This window comes from Trematomus bernacchii, unplaced genomic scaffold (genome assembly GCF_902827165.1).
Source record: "Trematomus bernacchii unplaced genomic scaffold, fTreBer1.1, whole genome shotgun sequence".
In the NCBI taxonomy this organism is placed as follows: domain Eukaryota; kingdom Metazoa; phylum Chordata; class Actinopteri; order Perciformes; family Nototheniidae; genus Trematomus; species Trematomus bernacchii.
This window is the reverse complement of record NW_022987564.1, coordinates 4,335,522-4,357,431: the sequence shown is the minus strand read 5'-3', so window position 1 is coordinate 4,357,431 and position 21,910 is coordinate 4,335,522. Positions and strand designations below refer to the sequence as shown.

Sequence of the window (21,910 nt, the reverse complement as noted above, 5' to 3'; positions counted from 1 at the left end):
CTGTGGGGCGGGGGGGGAGGGGTCACACAGGGGGGGGGGGGGGGGGGGGGGGGGGGGGGGAGAGACGTTAGTGACAGTAAAAACTCCAAGGCAGCAGATTTGAATTTAGATCAGTGTTTTGTTTTGATACTTTGAGTCATGTTCATTTTCATCACTGCACATATTTCTGCACAGCCCTCCACTTTAAAATATAGCACACTGCAGTTTGTCATATATTCACTGTACAAAGTTCTTTTCAATTTTCTTTTTTGTACATTTAAATTTGGTGTAAATACTATCGTTTTTAAACAATATTTTCTGTTATATATTTGACCTGCTCTTTAAACTTATACTGTATTCCTATTTTGTTTGCACCATCATACACCAGAGCAAATTCCTTGTATGTACTGTAAATAATAATAAACTTGATTCTGATTCTGAAATGTAAACCTTCTACAACCAGCTGATAGTCACTGGAAACCATCGCTCATAGATGTAGTAGTGGCAACTCTCTGCAAATGGGATTAAATGAAGCTGAATCTGTTTGTTCCAAAGTTTATTGAATAGCACAGAGCTACAGAAGAGCAGGAATGGTTACAGTTGTTCAAGTTTTCTCCCAGTAGTCTTCACAAATATGAAGGTAACACACGACATACAAAACACACAAGACATCTCCTGTATTTCTGTACTTAAGACAGACAGTGAATGCTATGTATTAAAAGAATCCTGTCATGGGGAAAAATGTACGTTATAGAGGGATAAACTTTGAGCACACAGCGCAGCGTTTGAACTTATTGTCTCACTCCTTCTGTACACACTGAGACAATGCCACAGCACGAGCAGCTTTAATTAGTCGTCATTTAAAACCGTCAAATCATTGCAAGAAGCACATCGTAGTCCCGAACCATCCAGCACCAGATCAGAGGAAACACACAGCCGAGCCTTGTTGTGAAGAATCACTCCTCCTCGTGTTGGATTTCACTCTGGCTTGGATGTCTTCCAATGGCTGTGTAGTACACTAACCCGCCAGCTTTGCCATTAGTCAGATTATGTCAAACCTGTCATTCAAATGCCTGAGATGTCTTCAAAGCACAAGAAGTTGGAGAAAACAATCACCCAGAGACTGAACCAAACCAAAACAAGGTGGAGGGGTCACTGGAGCTGCTCTTGCAGGACGGTCGACAAGAAGTTGGCCAGTCAGCGCTCGTTTTTTAACCTGACTGTTACTAATTAACTGAAGTCAGTCCAGGACTAATACTTAATGATTGGAAATCAATTGCCCTTCAGGGACAAATGGAGATGAACTTTCAGACTGCACTCTTTATGCATCCAAAAATGCATTTTCAAAACATACACCTATTTTTTTTTTTTATATTTAAAGAGGCCCTATTGTGCTTTTTGAGATTTTCCCTTTCCTGTGATGTTTTATATGGATTTTTGTGCATGTAAATGAAATCCCTGTGTTCCCCTCCAGAGGGAGTTTCTCTCCCACACACTCCCCCCCACCTCCCTGCCTGAAACGCCTCCATTGGACTCCATTGTTTACTTCCATAACATTTTGACATGACTATGTAACACTCGCGCTTCAATTGGCTAGCGCACCAACACATTGTAATTGATAGGCTAAGGGGCGGGACATGATCTCAGCGGTTACGCGGCCAGCTAACCAATCAGAGCAGACTGGGCTCTGGTGTCAGACAGAGGGTGAAAAGAGGTGCTGCAGCACAGGCAGTATGAGAAAAAGAAAGAACTTTATGAACATTAGAGCATGGAGACATGTCACAGTAGAAAATACAAATATGAACCTGTACATTTGCATAATAGGGCCCCTTTAATTAGTGGCCTCCACAATGTATTTTTTAGGAAACTCAAATTCAGATAACTTCTTGATTGCTTTAAATATAAATAGTATACCCTAAAGAATAATTGTATTTATTTAATGCTCACTATGTTCCTCCAGAACGCTGATAGCAATGTTAATTTTTGTTATAAATGGCCTTTAGGTAATTCTTTATATTGGTCCTAAAACTTATAGCAACACATATAGACAAACTCATCTTCCTCATTATAGTATCAACATAACTATTATTGGTCATTGTTAAACTTTTTTTTTTTTTTATATATATATATCAGTAATCTTGCTACTACTAAATCTACACTTCTTATAGACCAATGTGCACGGCCATCTAGTAGGGATAAGGGAATATAAATCTTAGGTTAAGGCCAGAATACGTTTCTGTATGTGTGTATACAAAGCCCTTTAGTCCTATGTGCGTCCCAACCCAACACCACACACAGAATTCCTGACATTCCTGCAGGAAGAAATTACAGCACTCGGGGAACATTCACCAGCCCGTCCATGGCATATGGTGGCCAAGTGATCAGGACAAAGTAGGACACCAAAACAAACACACGCGCATGCACACAGAGGCCGGGACACCATGTACGCTATGTGTCGTTGATGAGCATGGGCATGTAGTTATACAGCAGAATTCAAAGAAAGAGCACACAGTGTACCTCCTGTACAGAGTGAACATACACGCTGAGCCTACCAAGCGGAAAAGAATCCTCTGAGCCAGCGGGAGTCGTCCTTGTCAGCACTCTGATCGCAAAAAGAGGCATGCATGACACACACACACACACACACACACACACACATGCACACACACACACACACACACACACAAACAGAAAGGATAGTCTGGGACACAAGGTCATGTGATGCTGGGGTTCATGAGTGGGACATGGGTTGGGGGGGGGGGGGGGGGGGGCACGGAGGGGACACACACACAAAAGAACAAGAGAGGATATGAGGACAGCCGGGATGGTTGTTATGTAAAGCTGCGATATAGCGTCTTCTAAGTAATCGGGTTTAGGTAATCAGATAACAAAACGCAAGTAAATATAATCAACCCAGATTACATTTGAAAAAATTGGTCTTTAAAATGCAGCAATTATGAAACATTTTTAAGACAACCAGTGCAATTAACTAATGAAAAACTACAAAAAATAAACAGTATACCACATGTTGTGAAATTAGCAGTACACCTGTTTTTGTGAAGGTACTTGGATTTGACCCACTAAACATGCTAAATCAGTTTTAATTAGCATTTAAAATGTTGTGAAAAGAACAATTAAGGAACTCCAAATGTTGGCATTTTTTTCAGAATAACTTGCAATATTTCCCACAGTATTTCTATTTAATAAATAAAACATTTGTAATCCCATGGAATTGCTTCCCTGCTGCAAAAGTCATCAAAGTCTTCTAGTTTCTGGCTTACTTCCTGGATAGCAGCCCACTGAAAATAATGTTAGTCCCTCACCAGCTCAGCCCAGAGACTTAACATTGTAAAGACATCTTAGATTTGTATATATATTATCTCAGCAAAAGGCAAGTTTTACAAGTATAAAACCTCTGTGGATAAATAATTAATAATAGAGAGATCATGTTTTTTGCAGTTTGTGGTGTCCTCTCAAGCACACCATTAAAAGGTAATAACAACTTAAAAACACTAAAATATATTCATTGTGAGATTATCATAGCTCCAGTTTAAGACAGCTCTGTGGGATTTAAACATGAGCACTGACAGCAGAGGAGGTAGTTTAAAGTGGACCTATCATGCTATATTTGAATAATATAGTGTAGGACCATACCTATATAAGGCATATTTATACTTTTTTTTTTTAAAATACCAAACAGATCATGCATTTTAGCCATGCCTCATTTTGCTCAATTTGACATTTTTTAGCTCTGTTTTTGCAAGGGCTGATTCTGTGAGCACAGCACCATCTACTGGCCTGGCATATGTACTACAGCGTCTCCAGCGCTTTCAAACGACAATGCCGTGGTTGTCTCCTCCTGATTGGTGGAGTTGGCCCAATAGCCGTAGCGCCACTGTCCTGACGTCAGGACAGTGTTCAAATCTGGATCAGTTTTTATCAGATCCGTTGTAGCCCATTTTTTTAGAGATTTGGGTATGGAGGAAAATAGAGAGGGTTGTGTTTTCTGACACTTGGTGAGTTCCCTGGAACACCGGGGACACATATTCATGTATAAAAGACTTACAAAAGTGCATTTTGCATGATAGGTCCCCTTTAAAATATGTGCTTTAGTATTTTTTGGCAGGTCTTTCTCTGGACAGGCTACATACAGTATATGTCTATGCACAAACAAGATTTCCACAAAAAGTGGCTTCACTTTAAACCAACATTTCATCACCTCAGAAAATCTTCCATCATCTTAATTCTGGGTATTTCTCCCTTGCAGCCCTTTAACTTTGTCCTTGAGTTTGATAAGTTGGCAGGAGTTTTACATAAAAATGTAGCCCAGTGCAGCTCAAAAAGGATAATGATGTGATCATTGGCATTCGTCTCCGTCCTCCTGTTTGCTGGCTTGGCCCACAATGCACTGCTGGCGTGAGTAAGGGAAGCCAGAGGACATATTGCATTAAAATAAATCTCCTCCCGATTTACTAACTGCAATGTTTGATATAAACTGCAGCGGCACTAGCATCACACAACAAAACCCAGAATACCTCTTTTTAAAGTGTTTTGTCTGGGTGAAAGCCCTAATCGTCTTCTTCAATCTGTCTCTTCATGGTTGAAATCATTAACTTATTACCATTTGTGCCGGTTGTGTCATATCAACAGATAAACTTTATATTCACAGTAGCAGCCAATTTATTCCTGCGATATCACAGAATAAACAGTACGAGCACACGCTGTCCTTGGACACGATAACCTACAATCATAGATCTCTGACAGCAGCACGGGGTCAGTGAAGAGAGCCGGACCTTCAGCCAATTAAGCTTCTTTAGATGCAATAACAATACTCCAGCTAAATTAAAGCATGAGCATACACAAGTAGTCAATAATGTATTATCTGTACCATATTTTGCAACGCATGGAGCACATTTCTTTCCATATGGACAGGGAAGTGAAAGTGAAACTAGTAAGGTATTGGCTCTGCATCATCACACATGATGTGGGGAAAAGTGAGTAATGCTTTCCTCTCTTCATCATTTCTGTGATACAAGCCACTCTTAAAGGGGCCTTCCTGTATATGCCAATGTTCTGGTTCATATTAGTACTTTGTTCCTACTATGACATGTCTCCATGATTTAATGTTCAAAAAAATCTCTTTATTTTTCTCATACTGCCTCTGCTGCAGCACCTCTTTTCACCCTCTGTCTGAAACCAGAGCCCAGTCTGCTCTGATTGGTTAGCTGGCCGACGGCCGACGTTATTCAAGTGAAGCAGGGCAACTCTGGAGGAACAAAACATAACATCGGATAGAGTATATTGCTGGCCTACTTGCCGTTGACATCATGGTGTGTGTCAAGAGACATGTCATCAGATCATCAAAAAGACAGGCCCAGCCAAAGTGAAGGGCAGGTAACCTGAGCCGGGCATGATCTAAATATAAAGCTCATCCGTCATCGAGGGTGATGTGATGTCTCTCTGGTGAGTCAGAATGAAACAGTAGCTTTTTCACTAAAGTCATTAATCAGTGGTTTTCTACAAAACACATTATCAGGGAATCAGGTAGATGGATGGCTGCAAGAAAAGCTGAACAAGACACCTTGAAGACGTTTGATGGATTACTTTTATCAGTGCTGCATCAATTGAACTGACACATCTCGTTCATTGATACACACACCGTTTTCTTACATCTTACATTCGAACATTCACTACACAGTAACAAAAGTTACCCCTTTTAGCGCATGCAAATTCATTTCACTTGAAAATGTTGTAAGAACTAACTGCTGCCTTTCAGTGATGCACGTGATCAACATATCTGAGAATGTGGACATTGTGAAAATCTACATTAAGGTCATACCCTCTTAAGTGTAGCCTTTACATGGTTGTTATTTAATTATAACGTATATTTTCTAAGGCTAACAATAATGAATTTGTTACATTATGGTAGGGCCTCCCTCTTCTTGATAGCATGCAGCCAATGAGGTATGTTTTTGGTCTGTTTTTATTTCCTGTTATTTACTTTGTAGTCATCGTTTATGCCATGAATGCTACTCCATGTGAAACATTGTCCCATGTTATGTCGTTTAAACTGTGTTTGTGTTTAGTTTTCACTGTGGATTTGTTAAGAGAAAGACATTTAATATTTCTACTCCAATACAATCCAGTGGGAAATATTATACCTTTTGCTACTCTACATTTATTTAAGCCTTTTTTGCAGGTTTTTTATTCTAAAAACAAATGTAATGGTGATGTATTATGATAGGTTAAGTTACCAAGATGTATATAAAATGTTAATAATAAGCCCTTCCTTTACCTTCAGCAATAGATTAAACACAATGACGTGTCACTTAATACAATCCAGTTCTGTAGGATACATGATAATGAAATGGGCTATTCTGCATAATTAATACTTTAACTTTTTGTACTTTAAGTATATTTTGATGGTACTGTTTTGAGTTTTTCCTTGAGTACATTTTTGAATGGTGGACTTAAACTTATAACATAGTATTTCCGTAGTATTGCAACTTCTACTTGAAGTGCAACACCTAAGTAGCTAACCCTCAGTTACTCACTCGATATGCTGTAAATATCACCATTGTGATTGCATTCAATGCAGTGTATGAGATATTTATGATAAGCATGATTTCCTCAACCTGACTCAGCAACTTATCCTGCAGTTAGTGCTTCTTCATTTCCCATTATCAAACTTATAGCTACCACAAACTGGAAATAAAATTGCTGCAGTCAATATTTTATTATACAAGTCATATAAAGTGCAATTCATTTAAGTGCAAAAGTGTTTCCAGGCGAGAGAACCCTCCCTCTGATCCACTGTGATGGTCTGTTGTGTCACTGCCTGTACTCCAGTATCAACCTGCATACCTTACACTATCTTCCCCCCCCCCCCCCCCCCCCCCCCCCCCCCACCCCCCCCTGCCCCACAGACCTTTGGCCTACATACCATAAACTCCCCTCTGCACGGCACTGGCCTACAGGCCGATATAAACACTACCCTAACCCCCGTTCACGTGAAGCCATATTTGACACGCTCTGCTGATGTTTGACCACCAAACATCAGCAGAGCAGACAATCCAATAAACCATCGAGCCAAGGGAGCGAAAAGAACATTTGGAGAGACACAGATTACACCGTCTCCTTTCCACAAGTTGGCAGATTTCCAAAAAGGATTCCCACGACAGCTGAAGGGTTTTCTTGGAATATATTGGGAACAGGCCAACAGGTGTGTGTGTATGTGTGTGTGTATGTGTATGTGTATGTGTGTGCGTGTGTGTGTGTGTGTGTGTGTGTGTGTGTGTGTGTGTGTGCATGTGTGTGCATGTGTGTGACTCTTACAACCTCAGATCCAGTGCCTGGATACGGTTCCAGGTTCCTGCCGTGCGGACTGAGGCTGGAAAAAGGAGTCTTTTTTCATTATGGTCCTTGGTCTTGGAATGACCTTCAATCACGCCTAAAACTGAGGGCACTTGTCTCAATAGCATGTTGTAAGTTGAAGTTGTCTGAAGTCCTTGCCACCAGCTGCTCTTGCAGTAATAAGTAGTGTACCTTTCTTACTGTCCTAATGTGCACAATGTAGTGACTGCTTTTTCGTCTTTTGTTTTCTTAGTTATGTTCTCTGTATTTTATATGTTTGTGTTATGTGTAACGTTGCCGCCTTCTTGGCCAGGTCTCAAAGCTTTTTTTATCTGGTTAAATAAAGGTTAAATACAAAAGTGTGTGTGTGTGTGTGTGCGTGCGTGTGCATGTGTGCATGTGTGCGTGTGTGCGTGTGCGTGTGCGTGTGTAGGGAAAAATGCTGAGCAGTGCAAAAAAAGGTGGAAGCGCCCTTTAACCCCTCCATCTGGAGACCAGAGCCTAAAGCAATGAAGGCAGACAATGTCCTAGATGGAGATTGAGATAGAAGAAGTGAGAGGGGATTTCTAGGAAAAGAAGAGTTGGCGAGAACATGTGTTTTCGTGGAGGGCTCCCAGAAAGAAGGAAATGAGTGAAATATGGATAGAACTATGTCATGGATAAATCTAAATATCACGTACTTTCATATATAGTGCAGAGTGATTGTACTGCATAGAGAGTAGACACTCCATGAAGCTTATAAATGGACATCGGATGATTATTCATCTGCGTTGAAAGAGGATTTAGATGTTCTTAGGCGTTAGATAAACAGATTTCATCGTGCATCCTGGGAAGAATAATTACTGGCCATCGACCAATAACAAGTGTTTGCAAAAGAAATGGCTCGATTCATTCGGAGGTGGGTAGTTTACCTAAAGATAATATATCAAAATAGGCTTATTTACCTATACAATAATTCATATTAGGGCCAGTGCATGTGATCATGGTCGTTGCTTACGAGGCACAGAACTATAGCTTCCCCGATGATATTACCTCGTGTTTTAAAGCTGCTTGGGTCCAAAAATCATGCAATTGAGGAATGATGGCCTTGTGTTATAAAATGTGATGAACTAACTTAAAATTGGTATCATGGATTTCTTGAATGAGAAGTTGTGTGAGTGTTTTCACTTTTAGAATAAGAAAAATGTACTTGCTCCACTGCCTGGAGTTTATGATAACCATTGTTGCAGCTTAATACTGGTTACATCTAGCCCAATATAAGTTGAAATATCTTATTAACAACAAGTTAGATATATTTTCTTAAAGTAAGAATACTTTTAGAAAAACATGCTTCCCCAGAATTTCCTTTTTTACATTGAAGTTTTTTTTATATTCATCCCTGAAAAGATCTGAAATACTGTAGGCTGGATTAGGAAAGGAGAGTTACCATGGTGATGTGGCAAGTTTTGATTGGCCGAGCGCTGGAAGCCTGGAACAATCAGCTCCTTAGTTCTACGAGAGGAAGTGCGGTCCATGCTTTCCTGAAAAAAAAGAAAGAAGAAAGATTTTAAAAAATAATAAGCGCAATAAAAACCATGCAGTGGGTTTTAAAAGGCCAGATCATTTAGGGAAGGGCAACGTGTCATTTTCACAGAGTTCAGAGGGTCAGACAAAGGGTGGATTCATGCCTCTGCTCTCGAGGAACACCGAGCTTCAAGTTCAGAGACCGGTGACACTTTGACCCTGTTGCAGTGGGACTTTATGACTTTATGACTTTATGACTCCCCCCCCCCCCCCCCCCCCCTACCCCACCGCTCTCTCTGTCTCAGACACGTGCACACACACGCATTTCAAACCCTCTCATCAGATACCGATGTGTGTGTTTAAACAAAATAACAGATCAATCATTTCAAGTGCGAAAACATACCAGCTTAGGCACACTTATACAATCTCAACCGTCTGGAGACGCACACACTGCCAAGTTCCTCTCACATTCTCTAATTTGAAGCAGCCTCGAGGCAGGAAGGCTGCAGAGGTGATAGGGAGGGAAGAAAGCCATACTCATTCTCAATCTTCCCCTTTTTCCAGGAAAAAGAAGAACGACAAACCGTTGCTTCCAGGAACTGCTCGTGGCCAGGGGTCTTGCTGTGCAAATAAACGCAAACACGCACACACACATTTGAAGCACCGCTCAGTGCTTCGAACACACCCATAAATGCAGTGTAAGATTTATAGCTCTGAGAAGCAGCGGCCAAAAGCTTTCCAAGGAAGGTGACTTGGCTGCGGAGTGCTGACAAAGAAAGTCTGAAGGCTTCAGTTACAGCTGACTAGCTAGGAGGTAAAACTTGCTCACAAAACTCCCCCTGATTTCTTACTCATCAAGTTAGAGACATGCATCATGCAAACAACAAGCCTTACTCCAAATCCACAGACAACTGGATTCCTGCTAAAACAGACGAGAAAACCTCGACTTAATCTCTTAAAAATCGGCCTAATCCACTACAAACCCAGAACATTGTATTAAAAAATTCTAGTGAAAAACATTTTCTTAAAAGAAACCTCTTGGTATTTCACTTATTCGCTTATACAATGAGCAGACTGTAAATGGGGGAAAGAGCTAGCCTGAACAAAAATACTTTTACTAAATGTAATGCTTCAGCCATAAAGTTACAGAATCTTAATTAATGAGCAAATAATACCATACATACTGTTCTTTATATGCATGTTGTTTGGATTTTAAGACACTAAGCATTTAAGAGGTTATATTTTATTGGTTTGCAAACATTTCTGCCATCAGACCTGTGTGTCTGTCATTTCTCTTGCAGCACTATCAGCACTGGTTTTGTATTTACTTTCTTCTGGACATGAAGACTGTAATTGTGTACACCAGATTGAGGCAGGACAGTGTCCTCGATGTAGTACAGATATCAGTAGCAGCAGTGTTAATATATAGCTACAAGTAAACTCAGGGCAAACTCCCTCCCCTGAGCAGCACTCGTGCAGTAAAAGAGTCCGCTTTAACGGCTACATTCCTCATAAAAAGTTCATTGTGAACTCCCAGTAATGCACTTTCCCTGACTCTATAGCCTGAAGAGATGTGCACTGATGCTCCCTGAATGGGCCACTAGGTATACAAAGACTGAGAACTGATAGCTTAAAGGATGGCATTGGTTTCTCAGAAAGAGCATATTCCAGATGTGGGATGTTTCGCACATTGTGCCAATAGTTATACACAGCATTCTTGGTATTACTACTCTCAAGAGTGCAAGCAGTACATGAACAAAGGCTTTCTTCTTCTTCTGCTGCTGCTTCATGGTTTGTGAGTCAGTCACACTCGAGTCTTGTGTTTCACAGATTTAACCAATCTTTCAGTGATTCCTTAAATTCTTGACATTTTTTACTTGTTGTTGTCAATACTGTTGATTCCAGTCATAATTGAAATTCACTAAACTGTGAGCAGACACAAAAAGATTGACTACTGAGTCAATATATCGATTTGTATTTTGTTGTATCCCAAAAAGGTATTAATATGATAAAATGATACAAGGCAAGCTTAAAATGAAGTGCCATTTCTTAAGTGTTTAACCCCCTAACCCTAACGTATCAAACAAGCTATAAAGCTTTTACATGGTTCTTTATCTAGAGTGTGCAGACTGTGTTAAGGTGGTCCAATAATGTGTCAAGATTGTTTATGGTGTGCAATAAAGAATATGTTGCTGTAGGTGAACAAGACTGAGTGTGCAGCCATGCTTTAGCACTGTGAAACTGCATTTCTAAACAGAGTTGCTTTGAGCTAACTCCACCATGCTAACATGTTCACAAGGACGATGCTAACATGCTGATGCTAAGTGCAGGTATTCACCATATTAGAAGTAAAGATGATAAGTATTAAGCCAAAGTGATGGAGAAATCGAAACTTAAACCAGATGATGATGCTCAATGAAAAGTCAAAGGATGACCAAAGTTAGTAAAGCGTAGGTTAGGGGTTAGAGTCTGTAACTTGTTTTATGGCAATCCATCCAAAAGTTGTTGAGATATTTGAGTGTTGAACAAAGTGGTGGACCAATTGATTGACCTGTCATTTCCATCCACAGAGCCATACCTCTAACACGACTACAAATGATATTGTTGTATATTGTTTTTTAACATAAAATTATAAGTTGCACACATACTGCCCTGGTTAACAAACCTTTATTTTTCTCTTTGATACCGCACGTAGCCATCACTTCTAGTCCTCTTGGGAGACTTAAAACTTCAAAGGCAGGCCAATGAAGATTGTAAAACGGTTGTTAAAGGGAGTGAAAAGACATCTTGTTCTGAGTTGCTGGCCTTAAAAAATGGTTCCTCTTGCTTGTTCTATTTATCCGTAGGGCTGCTTGCTTTGATTCTCTATCCTGCAGAAACTTAAGAGTCATTTCCTGTGATTTTCTTAGATTTAAGAGAGTTATTTTCTTGTCCTCAAGGTCTGGACCAATGCTGTGGTTCTTGAAGCCAGCAGAAGTGGTTCTTTAAACAGATTGACACATTTGGATAGTCATGACTACTCTTGACACCTCTGCAAACATCTCCCCTTTCACTCTTCAGCCCATGGCAATAATATTGAGGTATTTCAACACACGTTTTCCCGGAGAACCAAAGGCTATGCTTCCTCGAAAGCATACTGTAAGTGCGAGCCCCAGTGTGCCCATTGCCTCGGCGATAACTGTGCTGACAACTGACCGCTCTAAAAATAGAAAAGCAAGACTGAAGTCTATGTCCTAACACACGCTCAGGTCTGTTGGCACCAACGCTGACGGTTTAATTTTTTGCTTGCTAAAGTTATAACTCAGATGTGTTTTGAGTCTGTGAACTGTGGTTTCTCAGTGCTCTGCTGTTCCTATGTATGCAAGGAATATATCTGGCACAGATCCAAAGTTCTCACTAAGATAGACAGACAAACACACACGCACACACTTTGAAGACAGGCCTTGAAAGCTGAAAATCATACCCGCCGTTAGGTATAGCGTTATATAACTTTACAGAAAACTGAGCTCATTTGCTCCTTATCTATACACACACACTCAACCTACAGAGAGACCCCATGGGGTGTGGGTGTGTGTGTGTGTGTGTGTGTGTGTGTGTGCCATGCTGTTTCACGTCAACTGGCAAGCTTTACATAACACACACAGACACAGCAATGTTGTAACCCACTTCTCTCCCTCTCCTCTAACTATCAAACTCTGTTTTTCCTCAGCTAGATTCAAGGTGGAGGAATGTTGTTTTCTATGGGGATTCAATTCACTATTCACTGCAGTCTTACTGGTGCAAAACCCTTTCCTGGAATCTAACGTGAACCAATCCAACTTCATTTCAACTCAGCAGGGGGCTCAGCGATCCCACGGTTTGGGTTAGCAGGGAGACACTTTTTTGGCAAAACCTTATGCGGCTTTCACACCAGCGCTTTTCCCTTTCTAGCTCCTAGCGAGAGCTTTTCTGGTTCAGCTCCGGTTTCCCTTTTCAGCTCCCGCTCTGTTCACACTGCCCAGAGCTGCCGCTGCTGCGTCATGACGTCACAGTTTACGTCGCTGATTTTCTCCCCAACGGAGCTCACCTCACAACAACAACGGGCCGGGGACTGCGTCGGGTCGATGATCGTGTTGCTTTTAATCATACGAAGCCAGATTAAATTAAATAACGACTTCTCCAACCTTATACTTTTCTCCAGAGTGCCGTGGTTCATTGTTTATTAATGTGTTTCAGCGGCATTTACCGACCGCTGCAGTGCTGGCTGCACTTCCACGGGAGTTTATTCTCCCGTTAGCTCCGGGTTAGCTCACACGGCTCTAAAGTATTCACTGTCTGACTGTCACACAAGCAGCTGATACATATCCCCAGTTCCCCTTAAGTGAATGTGTGTCAGTCTGAATTGACGCTGTTTGGCATCACATCGCTGTTATGAAAGTTTCTCTGGTATAACATGGGTGATGTTAGCATAGCAACCGAAGCTAAACTGACTACTTGCTAAGCCGTTTTCTACAGGCACATTTTACCGGCGTATTTTTCATTATGATTCTACTTGTGATAGTCGGACATGACAACCTGTACAGCCCATGTATCTCCACAATGATCAATAACAGCGAACGGATGGTCAAAGTAAGGTTTCCTGCACGCCTCGACGTAAGAGACGTAAGCGACGGCGCGTCATAGCTCCGAAGCTCTTGCCTCTGGACCGACAATTTTTTGGAGCTGGAAGTGAACCGCATTCCGGAGCTATGACGCGCCGCCGCTGCGGTGTGAACAGGAAAAACCGGCGCTTTTCCAGCTCCAGCTCCGAGCAGGAGCTGGAGCTGGAAAAGCGTCGGTGTGAAAGGGGCATTAAGAGGAATAGGGCACCTGAGGCGACGTCTCCTCCATCGTCCCATTGGTCCCAGTGAGAGGTAATGCTATCATCCAATGCTCTCAGGCCTGTCACACGACAGAGCCAACAGCTTGTTATTGTTGTTTGTTTAGCGCCCTATTTATAGACCTTCACGATGCTTTTTAGCCAAATTCTTGAGGTTACTGGACGGTTGTAGAGGAGAAAATCCAAGCTGAGAAACAAAGGGCTCATTCTGCGGGAGTTGCACAGAGGAAGTGGGTCTGTTGTGCTAAATGGATGCCATTTTTTACCCAACTAGGCCAGGAGTCATTCACTGTGAAGCAAGTGGACTCACAAAGCCACATGTTGATACACTCAGAGGTTTGTATAACCATCTCACTGCAATCTTTCCCTTAACAAAAACTTGAACACTTTTATAAACTAAAGATAATTTCAAACTCAAAGTTGCACTAATCAACATTTTGATATGAATTATAAGCGTAACATTAACCATGTCATTCAATTATTGAGTGACATGGTTAATGTTAACACAATTATTAACTCACAGAACGTTTTTTTTTTAACCCGCTTTTTTGGTTTTCAAGTCCACAAATGTATTGTTTGACCCAAATCAAGTCATTGCTTTGACTATCGATGAATTAGAAGGCCTATATAACTTGAGACCTTTTCACGTGTTAACTACAGCGGCAAGTAGTTATATTAATAATGGGAGCCTTGATATTGTGCATGCTTGTTTACAACTGGGAAAGCAAAAAGAAGTGGAGACGTTGTAAAAGTTAGAAGTTGCATTCCCTGGTCAAATGACCCAAAGGAGATAGCCCTGCCTGCATGAGCCTTTCAAACTGGAGTGTGTAACTGTAACATGTTCTTGATGAATAAGCTCCCATCCACCAGTGAAAAGCATGCATACACACAGTGCAACGCTACACAATATTTACCTGGTAGTTCGGGTGACGTAAGAAGAAGTCAGGGCATCCCGCTAAGGCCATGGTGTTCTTCAGTGTTCCCTCTGTAGGGCAGGACAACCTCTGGCCTCACCAACACCCTGCACAAGAGGGGTGGATAAAGCACAAAACACACACTCCATTTTAAAAGAGGGTAGACTAAATTAACTACATTTAAATTACAAGAGAAAATACAAACTCACAAAGTTGTTCTTGAAAGTTATGATGAGGCAATTCACAAAGAGGATTGTTTTTTTTGTGTGTTTTGCAAGGATGAGTTGGGATGCAATATTATTTAATGACAACCATAAAATGATATAATAAAAACTAAAATAATCTGTGCTAAACACTTTGCAACAACCTTGTACAAACTGGTATGTATATGGGGACATTGGTATAGTTGTCTCTTTGTAGGACACTGATTTAAATTATTCTTAAACTATGAATTTTTTTTATGCTGTGTATGTAATTTATTATATGTAATGCCTTGTCTTTTATCTGGACCCTGAGTCTGTAATAAGGTTTTCATTCATTCATTATATGGTCTGCCTAAAGAAAGAACACAAAACCCTATACCCCTTTCTTCGCTAAAGAGAAATCCAACCCTGCGAATGTGTGTGCGTGCATGGATGAACATGTGCATAGCAAATCCAATGTAAACATTGGGTACGACGCACACACACAAGTCAGTTCCCAAACAAAGCCTGGGGCTTAAGATTAAATAAGAAACCTTCTCCAAGCTAGCAACACATGACCACCTGCAGACTGAGGGGAGGGGGGGGGGGTGACTTTCTGCAGGAACTTGTAATATGAGTCGGCTATTAGAAGGCAATGTGCAGCATTATCTCCAGTGAGTAAGCAAGGGGACGTTGTGTATGTGTTTAAAAAGGGGATACACACTGCAATACATCTCCATTTCAAGCTGTTCATTATTGTGGAGCTTGAAGGATGCCAGTGTAAATCAAATGCTGATGCTTTGTGTTGTATAGAGGGACATTTTAGATACAAATTGCCTTCAAAAGTGTAATGTATCCAACTTGCAGCTACACCCCAAAATGTATTCCAAATATGAGAATAAAAAGGCTCCTTGGTTCTGCATTATTATAAACTGAATCCTTCCTTATTACTTGGTAAACAGTGTATGCTTAAGCATTAGCATGCACACAGAAGACAAATATCTATTAAAAACAAAACTGAATTTGACAAATGACAATAGGGACAAACTCCTACAAAGTTTTTGTTTGAGCCAAATCAACGCATTCCTTTGACTGTCGATGCAGTAGTAGGGCTACCTGCAGCTACACCCCAAAATTCATTCCACATTTTGAGGATAAAAAGGCTACTTGGTTCTGCAAAATGTCATTTTTTTAAATTGTGATTTACATCTACATTTCTTTAATTAGGCGCGTTCACACCGGAGTACTTTTCCCCGTACTTTTCCCGTTAGTGCCTGGAATTTTGCGTTCACACCAAAAAGAGAACTTAGTTCCGAGAACTTTTACCCCCATTTTTAGTGCCTGCTAGAGAGGTGGTACTATCCTGGGGAGAAAAAAAGTCAAACCACGCCCCGTAAAACTCTGAAAAGTTTTGTGAAGCCGCCATTGTATTTGCTGGCATTAGCATTATTAGCATTAGCATTAGCCCCGCGCACCAACGGAGAGAGAATAACTTATGGCAACACAAAAAAAAAACATGGGAGCGGTGGAGTGATGAGGAGGTGTCGGCGTCTTACCCGGGGACTTCCGGCCGGGAACTTCAGGTGGCAGTATACGCCGTGAAGTGGTTTGCGGACTGCCAGTAAACCCAAAGCAGAAGAAGAAGTGACGTCAGCGGCTTCATTTGCGTAATCTTCCCTCAGGGAACTTATTCCGGTGTGAACGCGATCTGTACTTAGTTCCATGGGGGTACTAAGTGCTGGCACTAAGTGCTGGGCACTAAGTACGGCAAAGTACTTGGTGTGAAAGCGGCTATTGTTTTGGCTGAAAGACCCCATCCTTTCCTGTTGCTGGAAATCCCAGAACACCATCACAATCTAACCAACTGCTCCCTTCATGATCCTGATTCAATGGAAAGCGTTAATAACACTTATCCAGCTCTCAAGAAAAAACACAAATGCTCCACAAAAAATTGAAATTACTTGTTAAAGGTGGGGTATGTCATTTTGGAGAAACGAGCTTGAGTGCGCTAGAATTTGAAAGTACACAACCGTAAAAAATCTGCGTCTTCCTTCAGACTTCCTTATAGAGCCCCTCCTCCAACACACACGAACGCACACATGACCAATGAGGGCACGAGATAAGTTTGTGCACAAACAGGTAGGCCATCCAGTTATTTTAGCCGGGCTGGCTAAAATGATTGGTCGTGCTTTTTACAGCGCTACGGCTTCCACAGATGAAATGTTTGTATGTATTTATTGTCAAAGCATTTAATGTATTCATTGCTATCAGGATGTTAAGAGCATTCCATGGAATATAACAAAAAGTGTTTCTGAAATAAATGACATGCCCCACCTTTAAGACAGACCATTCTGCAGCCCATATACACATTTCAAGTCCTGCAACCAACACTGCTTCCAACATAAACACACACTAAATAGTTCAACTCACTCTTTGACTCTGCTGCTGTGTCTTCACTTTCTCTCTTAGCATGTCCTTATTGTCCATGTCACAATATAACAGAAATCAGATGGTTCAAACAATATCTCCTCCTCTCTTTTCTGTTTCCACTGGGGCTCTGCTATCTTTAGGTCGCTCTGCTGACTGAGAATCACACACACACACACACACACACACACACACACACACACACACACACGAGACAGCCTCTCTGCTGATAATTACACACTGCTTTTTCTTTTTTTCATTCTTACTGCAACCGGTGTTATATCTCACATGTTCTTGCATAGGCCTAATGTGTATGTTCACACCAATCAAACTGCTGGCCAAAAGGGCTAGCGGGGCTGATCGTAAGGGGCTAATAAGCCTGGAAGCAATGCCAAAGCTGCAAGTGCTTGACATTTGCTGACATTTGGGGTTCCTACTGCAGAGAAAGGGAGCAATTCAGCTTTACAGGTCAAACAGGGAGATCTAGGGAATTAAACGGGACATGGAGCAAGTTAATAATGCCAATTGCGTGTGAGTGTGCATGTGTGTGTGTGTTTCGATAGAAAATAGCTCACTCGTACAACTTCCCAAGTACAAATAAGCTTAGATGCCGACATTGAGTGCATTTCAGCAGGTTTTTTTTTTACGGATTATGACTTTATTTCCTCTAAACAAATAATACAAGGACTGCACAGCAATCTCTATAGTTCACAAGCTGTAATGCTATCCATATGCACCTGTACTTCACACACAGTAGCATATTATTCCAGTCACAGCCTCTTAAAGGCATTGATTTTGCATGGTCCAAAACAGACCTGTAGTCTTCTTTATGCGCCAGGAAGGAAGGAAGGAAGGAGAAAGTCTGGCAGCATGCAGGGATTAGCCTACATTAAGTTACTGCTAATGGTGCTTTATGACAGACCATCAACAAAAACACACACACAGTCTCTCAGCTTGTTGCAGCCATTCTTGCTGGCCTTGTGCTGTGGGTTTAGATAGCTCCCTTACAAAGTAGCAATTAGTGTAAGAAACCAAAGCTACTGTGAGGATGTGAGACAGTCACTGCAGAGGCTTTGTGACACTGATTGAGCATCTAGTCACACTGGTGTGTTGAGGAGGAGTTGTGTCAATCTTCATAACAACTGAACCCCCAATGCCACCATCACCAGTCTCAGTATTACTGCAGTGTTCAAACTACTCCAGCTGGGGATCGTCTTACAGTCAACAATGCTCTGTTGCATGCTCTGTATCATTTACATGACAATATGTTTATGGGGTAGATAGATAAGCTGTTTTACAAATCTACACTGACTTTGTATATGCCACAGCTATACAAATGTAATGTAAGTGCAGTGATGTGAACTAACTAAATATATTTACTCAAGTAATACCTTTAGTAACTTTGCAGATTTGGATTAATGATGTGAAATAAAATCAACACATTAATAAGACTTTAGTTCCACCTGAAGTAAATTCACAAGCTACCCTGGCCTGCAGTATACAAAGTCATTCAAACTAGCTGCACCTTTACCAGCTTTGATAACACTTTAATGATCAATCATTATAAAACATATCATATTATTCTGAAATGGACCAATCTACACAATGAATACTTTTACTTTTGCTACTTTAACTATATTAGGATGCATATACTTTTACTTGAGAAACATTTTGAATGCAGGACTTTTACTTGTAACAGAGTATTCATACACTGGTACTTGTATTGAAGTACACGATCTTCTCCCACCTCTGACTTTCATGAACACAACGCATTCTGTGAAAGGGTTCATTTTGTGAAACACAGAGACCACCGAAAACAGATGAGTTTATATACTGAGTTTACAAACAAATAACCAAAGGGCTTACGTGAATAAAAGGGCAGCACGCTGAAGAATCGTGTCCAGGACGCACGCGGAGCAGCACTTCGACTCTCCTCGTCTGGATCTTCTTACAAACTGTCCCCCACACACACAAAGATCCGTCCGCTGCTCTATGGTCTGCACCTTGTTCCCCCCGGGGTGCTTTTCTTTCTCGCACACACACACCCAAACACACGTACACACCCAAACACACGCACACATGCACTGCACTTTTCGACCAGCTGACTCTCTCTCTCTCTCTGAAGGAAACCTCCTCTCTGCCCCGCCCTATTCACAGCAGCACGCTGCAAAAAATGAAGTACTTTTTTTGTATGCAAGCTGGTAGTCAGTAGCCTATACACATCTCAACTGTAGCAAAGCAAATAAATAAGCAGTGATGCAATGTAGTGAAGTACATGTATTCAATTGTTGTATTTAAGTATTTAGTATTTACTTGTGTTATTATTTCATGCTACTTTATACTTTTACTCTACTACAATTTGGAAGCAAATGTTGTACTTTTTATTCCACTCCATGTATTCGACAGAATTAGATACTATTTACTTTACAGTTTCGGATTATTACTTTATACAAAATATAAATAAACTAGTAGTGTTAAAGTCATTACAAGTACTTCCACCTTTACGTATTACCTTTATGTATTTATTTTCAATGTTTTTTTTTATGAATAACAGTGTGGGTTGATATTTCTTGCAGTGTATTCAAGACCTGACTTTAACCCTTGAAGAAGAGGGGCCCTCGGTCTCTGGTAGCTAAAGTGACACGTCATTAGAGACATCCATCCATCTGGTGTCACCACTGCAGGTCGACAGTCTGTACCTGTTGCACTGTCGCCTGCAGCATATGATCTTTAGTCAAATTCCATCACACATTTACACCAGCTGACTAAAAAAAACACAGTCTTTAAATTCCTGCAGGCATATTATCGCCATATCATATGAGTCAATCTCAGGTGCTGTTTACACGGGAACGAAACGGGTTGTATCCGCTACTTTTCTCTTTCGTATGGCCCGTTCCTTCACACGAGGCCGTAACGGAACCGCGGAAACGGACCCCTAAAACGATAACGGGTCCCAAAGGTGGTTAGTGCTAGATCGTATACCTCCTGGAGGACAGTGAACAGGATTGAGAGGGAGCACACTCCTAAAAAAATCTCCCCCCTTTTTTTAAATAAACCTCGTACTGTGTGTGTCACTGTAATCCGAAATCAAACGCACTCAGTGGCTTTCTGAGTGTTAAATCCCATCTGTGCTTTTCTTCTTGTGAGATGTCATTGTTTTAAATATTAGTAATAGCCTGCTGTCCTCCACAGTTATGAATTCTCAAAATATTATATTTATGATATTTTTGTGGAAAGATTATGTATTCATGCTCGTCTCTTGTCCTGGGTGGCAGGTTACGTCACTTCCGCCTAAAACCCAGGAGTTATACGATCTAGCACTAACCGTCCCAAGGTGGATAGATCTGCGGACGGAACACTCTGGGGGGCCAAACGGCTCAGTGTGTACGTCCTATACGATCATTTCCTGATAACGATGAAGCCATAGCCCCGCCTCTCCCCACCTCTGCTGCTACTGACCATGCTACAGATGTTAGTGCAAAATCTACAGCTCGTCTACCACAGCCATCAGCAACAAGTGGACATGGAGAACTACATTAACTACATGTTGCTAAATCCACCGCGGAGAATAAACAGAAGGGCAACCAGGCAACCATGGCAACCATGCTGGGGGGTCTTCTTCGCTGCTTTTGGTGTATTTTGTAGCGGAAGTACAGCGCTATCGAGCGGGTCGAGCGGTCTCGTGTGAAGGGACACGTTTATTGAGCCGTATCCGTGTGAACGGAATACTTTTTTGATCGAATTTGGTTCGTTTGCGTTTCGTTTGCGTTCCCGTGTAAATGGGGCCTCACTGTCTCAATACAACATAAAACAGACTGTATGGCGTAAGAGCTCTTGAGTGCAGTCTTGAGCATTATAAACTAAGATAAAGAAGAAGAAGAATATTGCATGTGGCCTAAAATCATGGATGTTAAAACAAGAGGTTTCTTACATCACTCTCTACACCCACTACTTAGCACCATTAACATACATTGAGTACATTTGGAATTAGTTCAAATACAAGTATAGGCTTTGCAGTATCAGATTAAAGAAGTACAAGCTTACCTCAATTAGGACGACAAGAATCTTATAAGCAGGCTTGATTTAAGAAATACTGATGTCATGACTCTGCCCTTACCCCACTGTAAATACACTTTCAACTTCTTATATATTTGAATAAAAAAGCCCTAGTTTTTTTATGTCCCTTGTGTGGCTTTTTAGCATTCCTATCTTGTTTATTTTGTTGCTGTTTTTTACACAAAATCAAGTGATTACTGAACGGTACAATTAACTTTCATGAACACTAAACAGACTGTAAAAAGGGTTCAAGTCCAAAACACAGAGAGCACCGAACACAGACAACATGGTGGGAAACGGTCCTACTGTTACCCTAATTTATTATATATAATTTTTCTCCAAACAGGACCATAATTAACAAATGAACATCTTGCTTTGTTAAAGAAGACTTGAAACAGCAATACAAATAATAAACTCTTGAGGAAAAGGTTTACTGGGGAAATAAATCAAGTAAAAAGTAGGGTCATTTTCTTATAGGCTTTTGAAAAGGCACAATGATGTTAGATTTCTTTTTTCAAACTGGTCTTGACAACTGTTGGGTAGATTCCCATTTTAATTTGATTACGACATTCATGTTCACTTTAAGATTACTTTTAATGATGTGATGATTCATGATGATGCTCCTGCAGATGACCCAT

At 41.0% G+C, this 21,910-nt stretch overlaps 1 protein-coding gene across 3 annotated transcripts in view; it reads right to left on the bottom strand.

Annotated features, from left to right (window-relative positions):
- LOC117477722 (growth factor receptor-bound protein 10-like) overlaps positions 1-19,306 on the bottom strand; it is a 48,459-nt gene extending 29,153 nt beyond the window's left edge. Inside the window, exons 1-3 of one of the 3 annotated variants that reach the window (XM_034124447.1) lie at positions 19,083-19,267; positions 14,608-14,714; positions 8,759-8,852 (exon numbers count right to left, since the gene is read on the bottom strand). In XM_034124447.1, coding sequence (XP_033980338.1) covers positions 8,759-8,852; positions 14,608-14,658 — 145 coding nt within the window. In that variant the 5' untranslated portion in view covers positions 14,659-14,714; positions 19,083-19,267. Of the gene's footprint in view, positions 1-8,758; positions 8,853-14,607; positions 14,715-17,219; positions 17,338-19,082 lie in introns of those variants that run through there. The other 2 variants (XM_034124448.1, XM_034124450.1) reach the window with 2 other exon arrangements.
- Between the last annotated feature and the right edge of the window lie 2,604 nt (positions 19,307-21,910).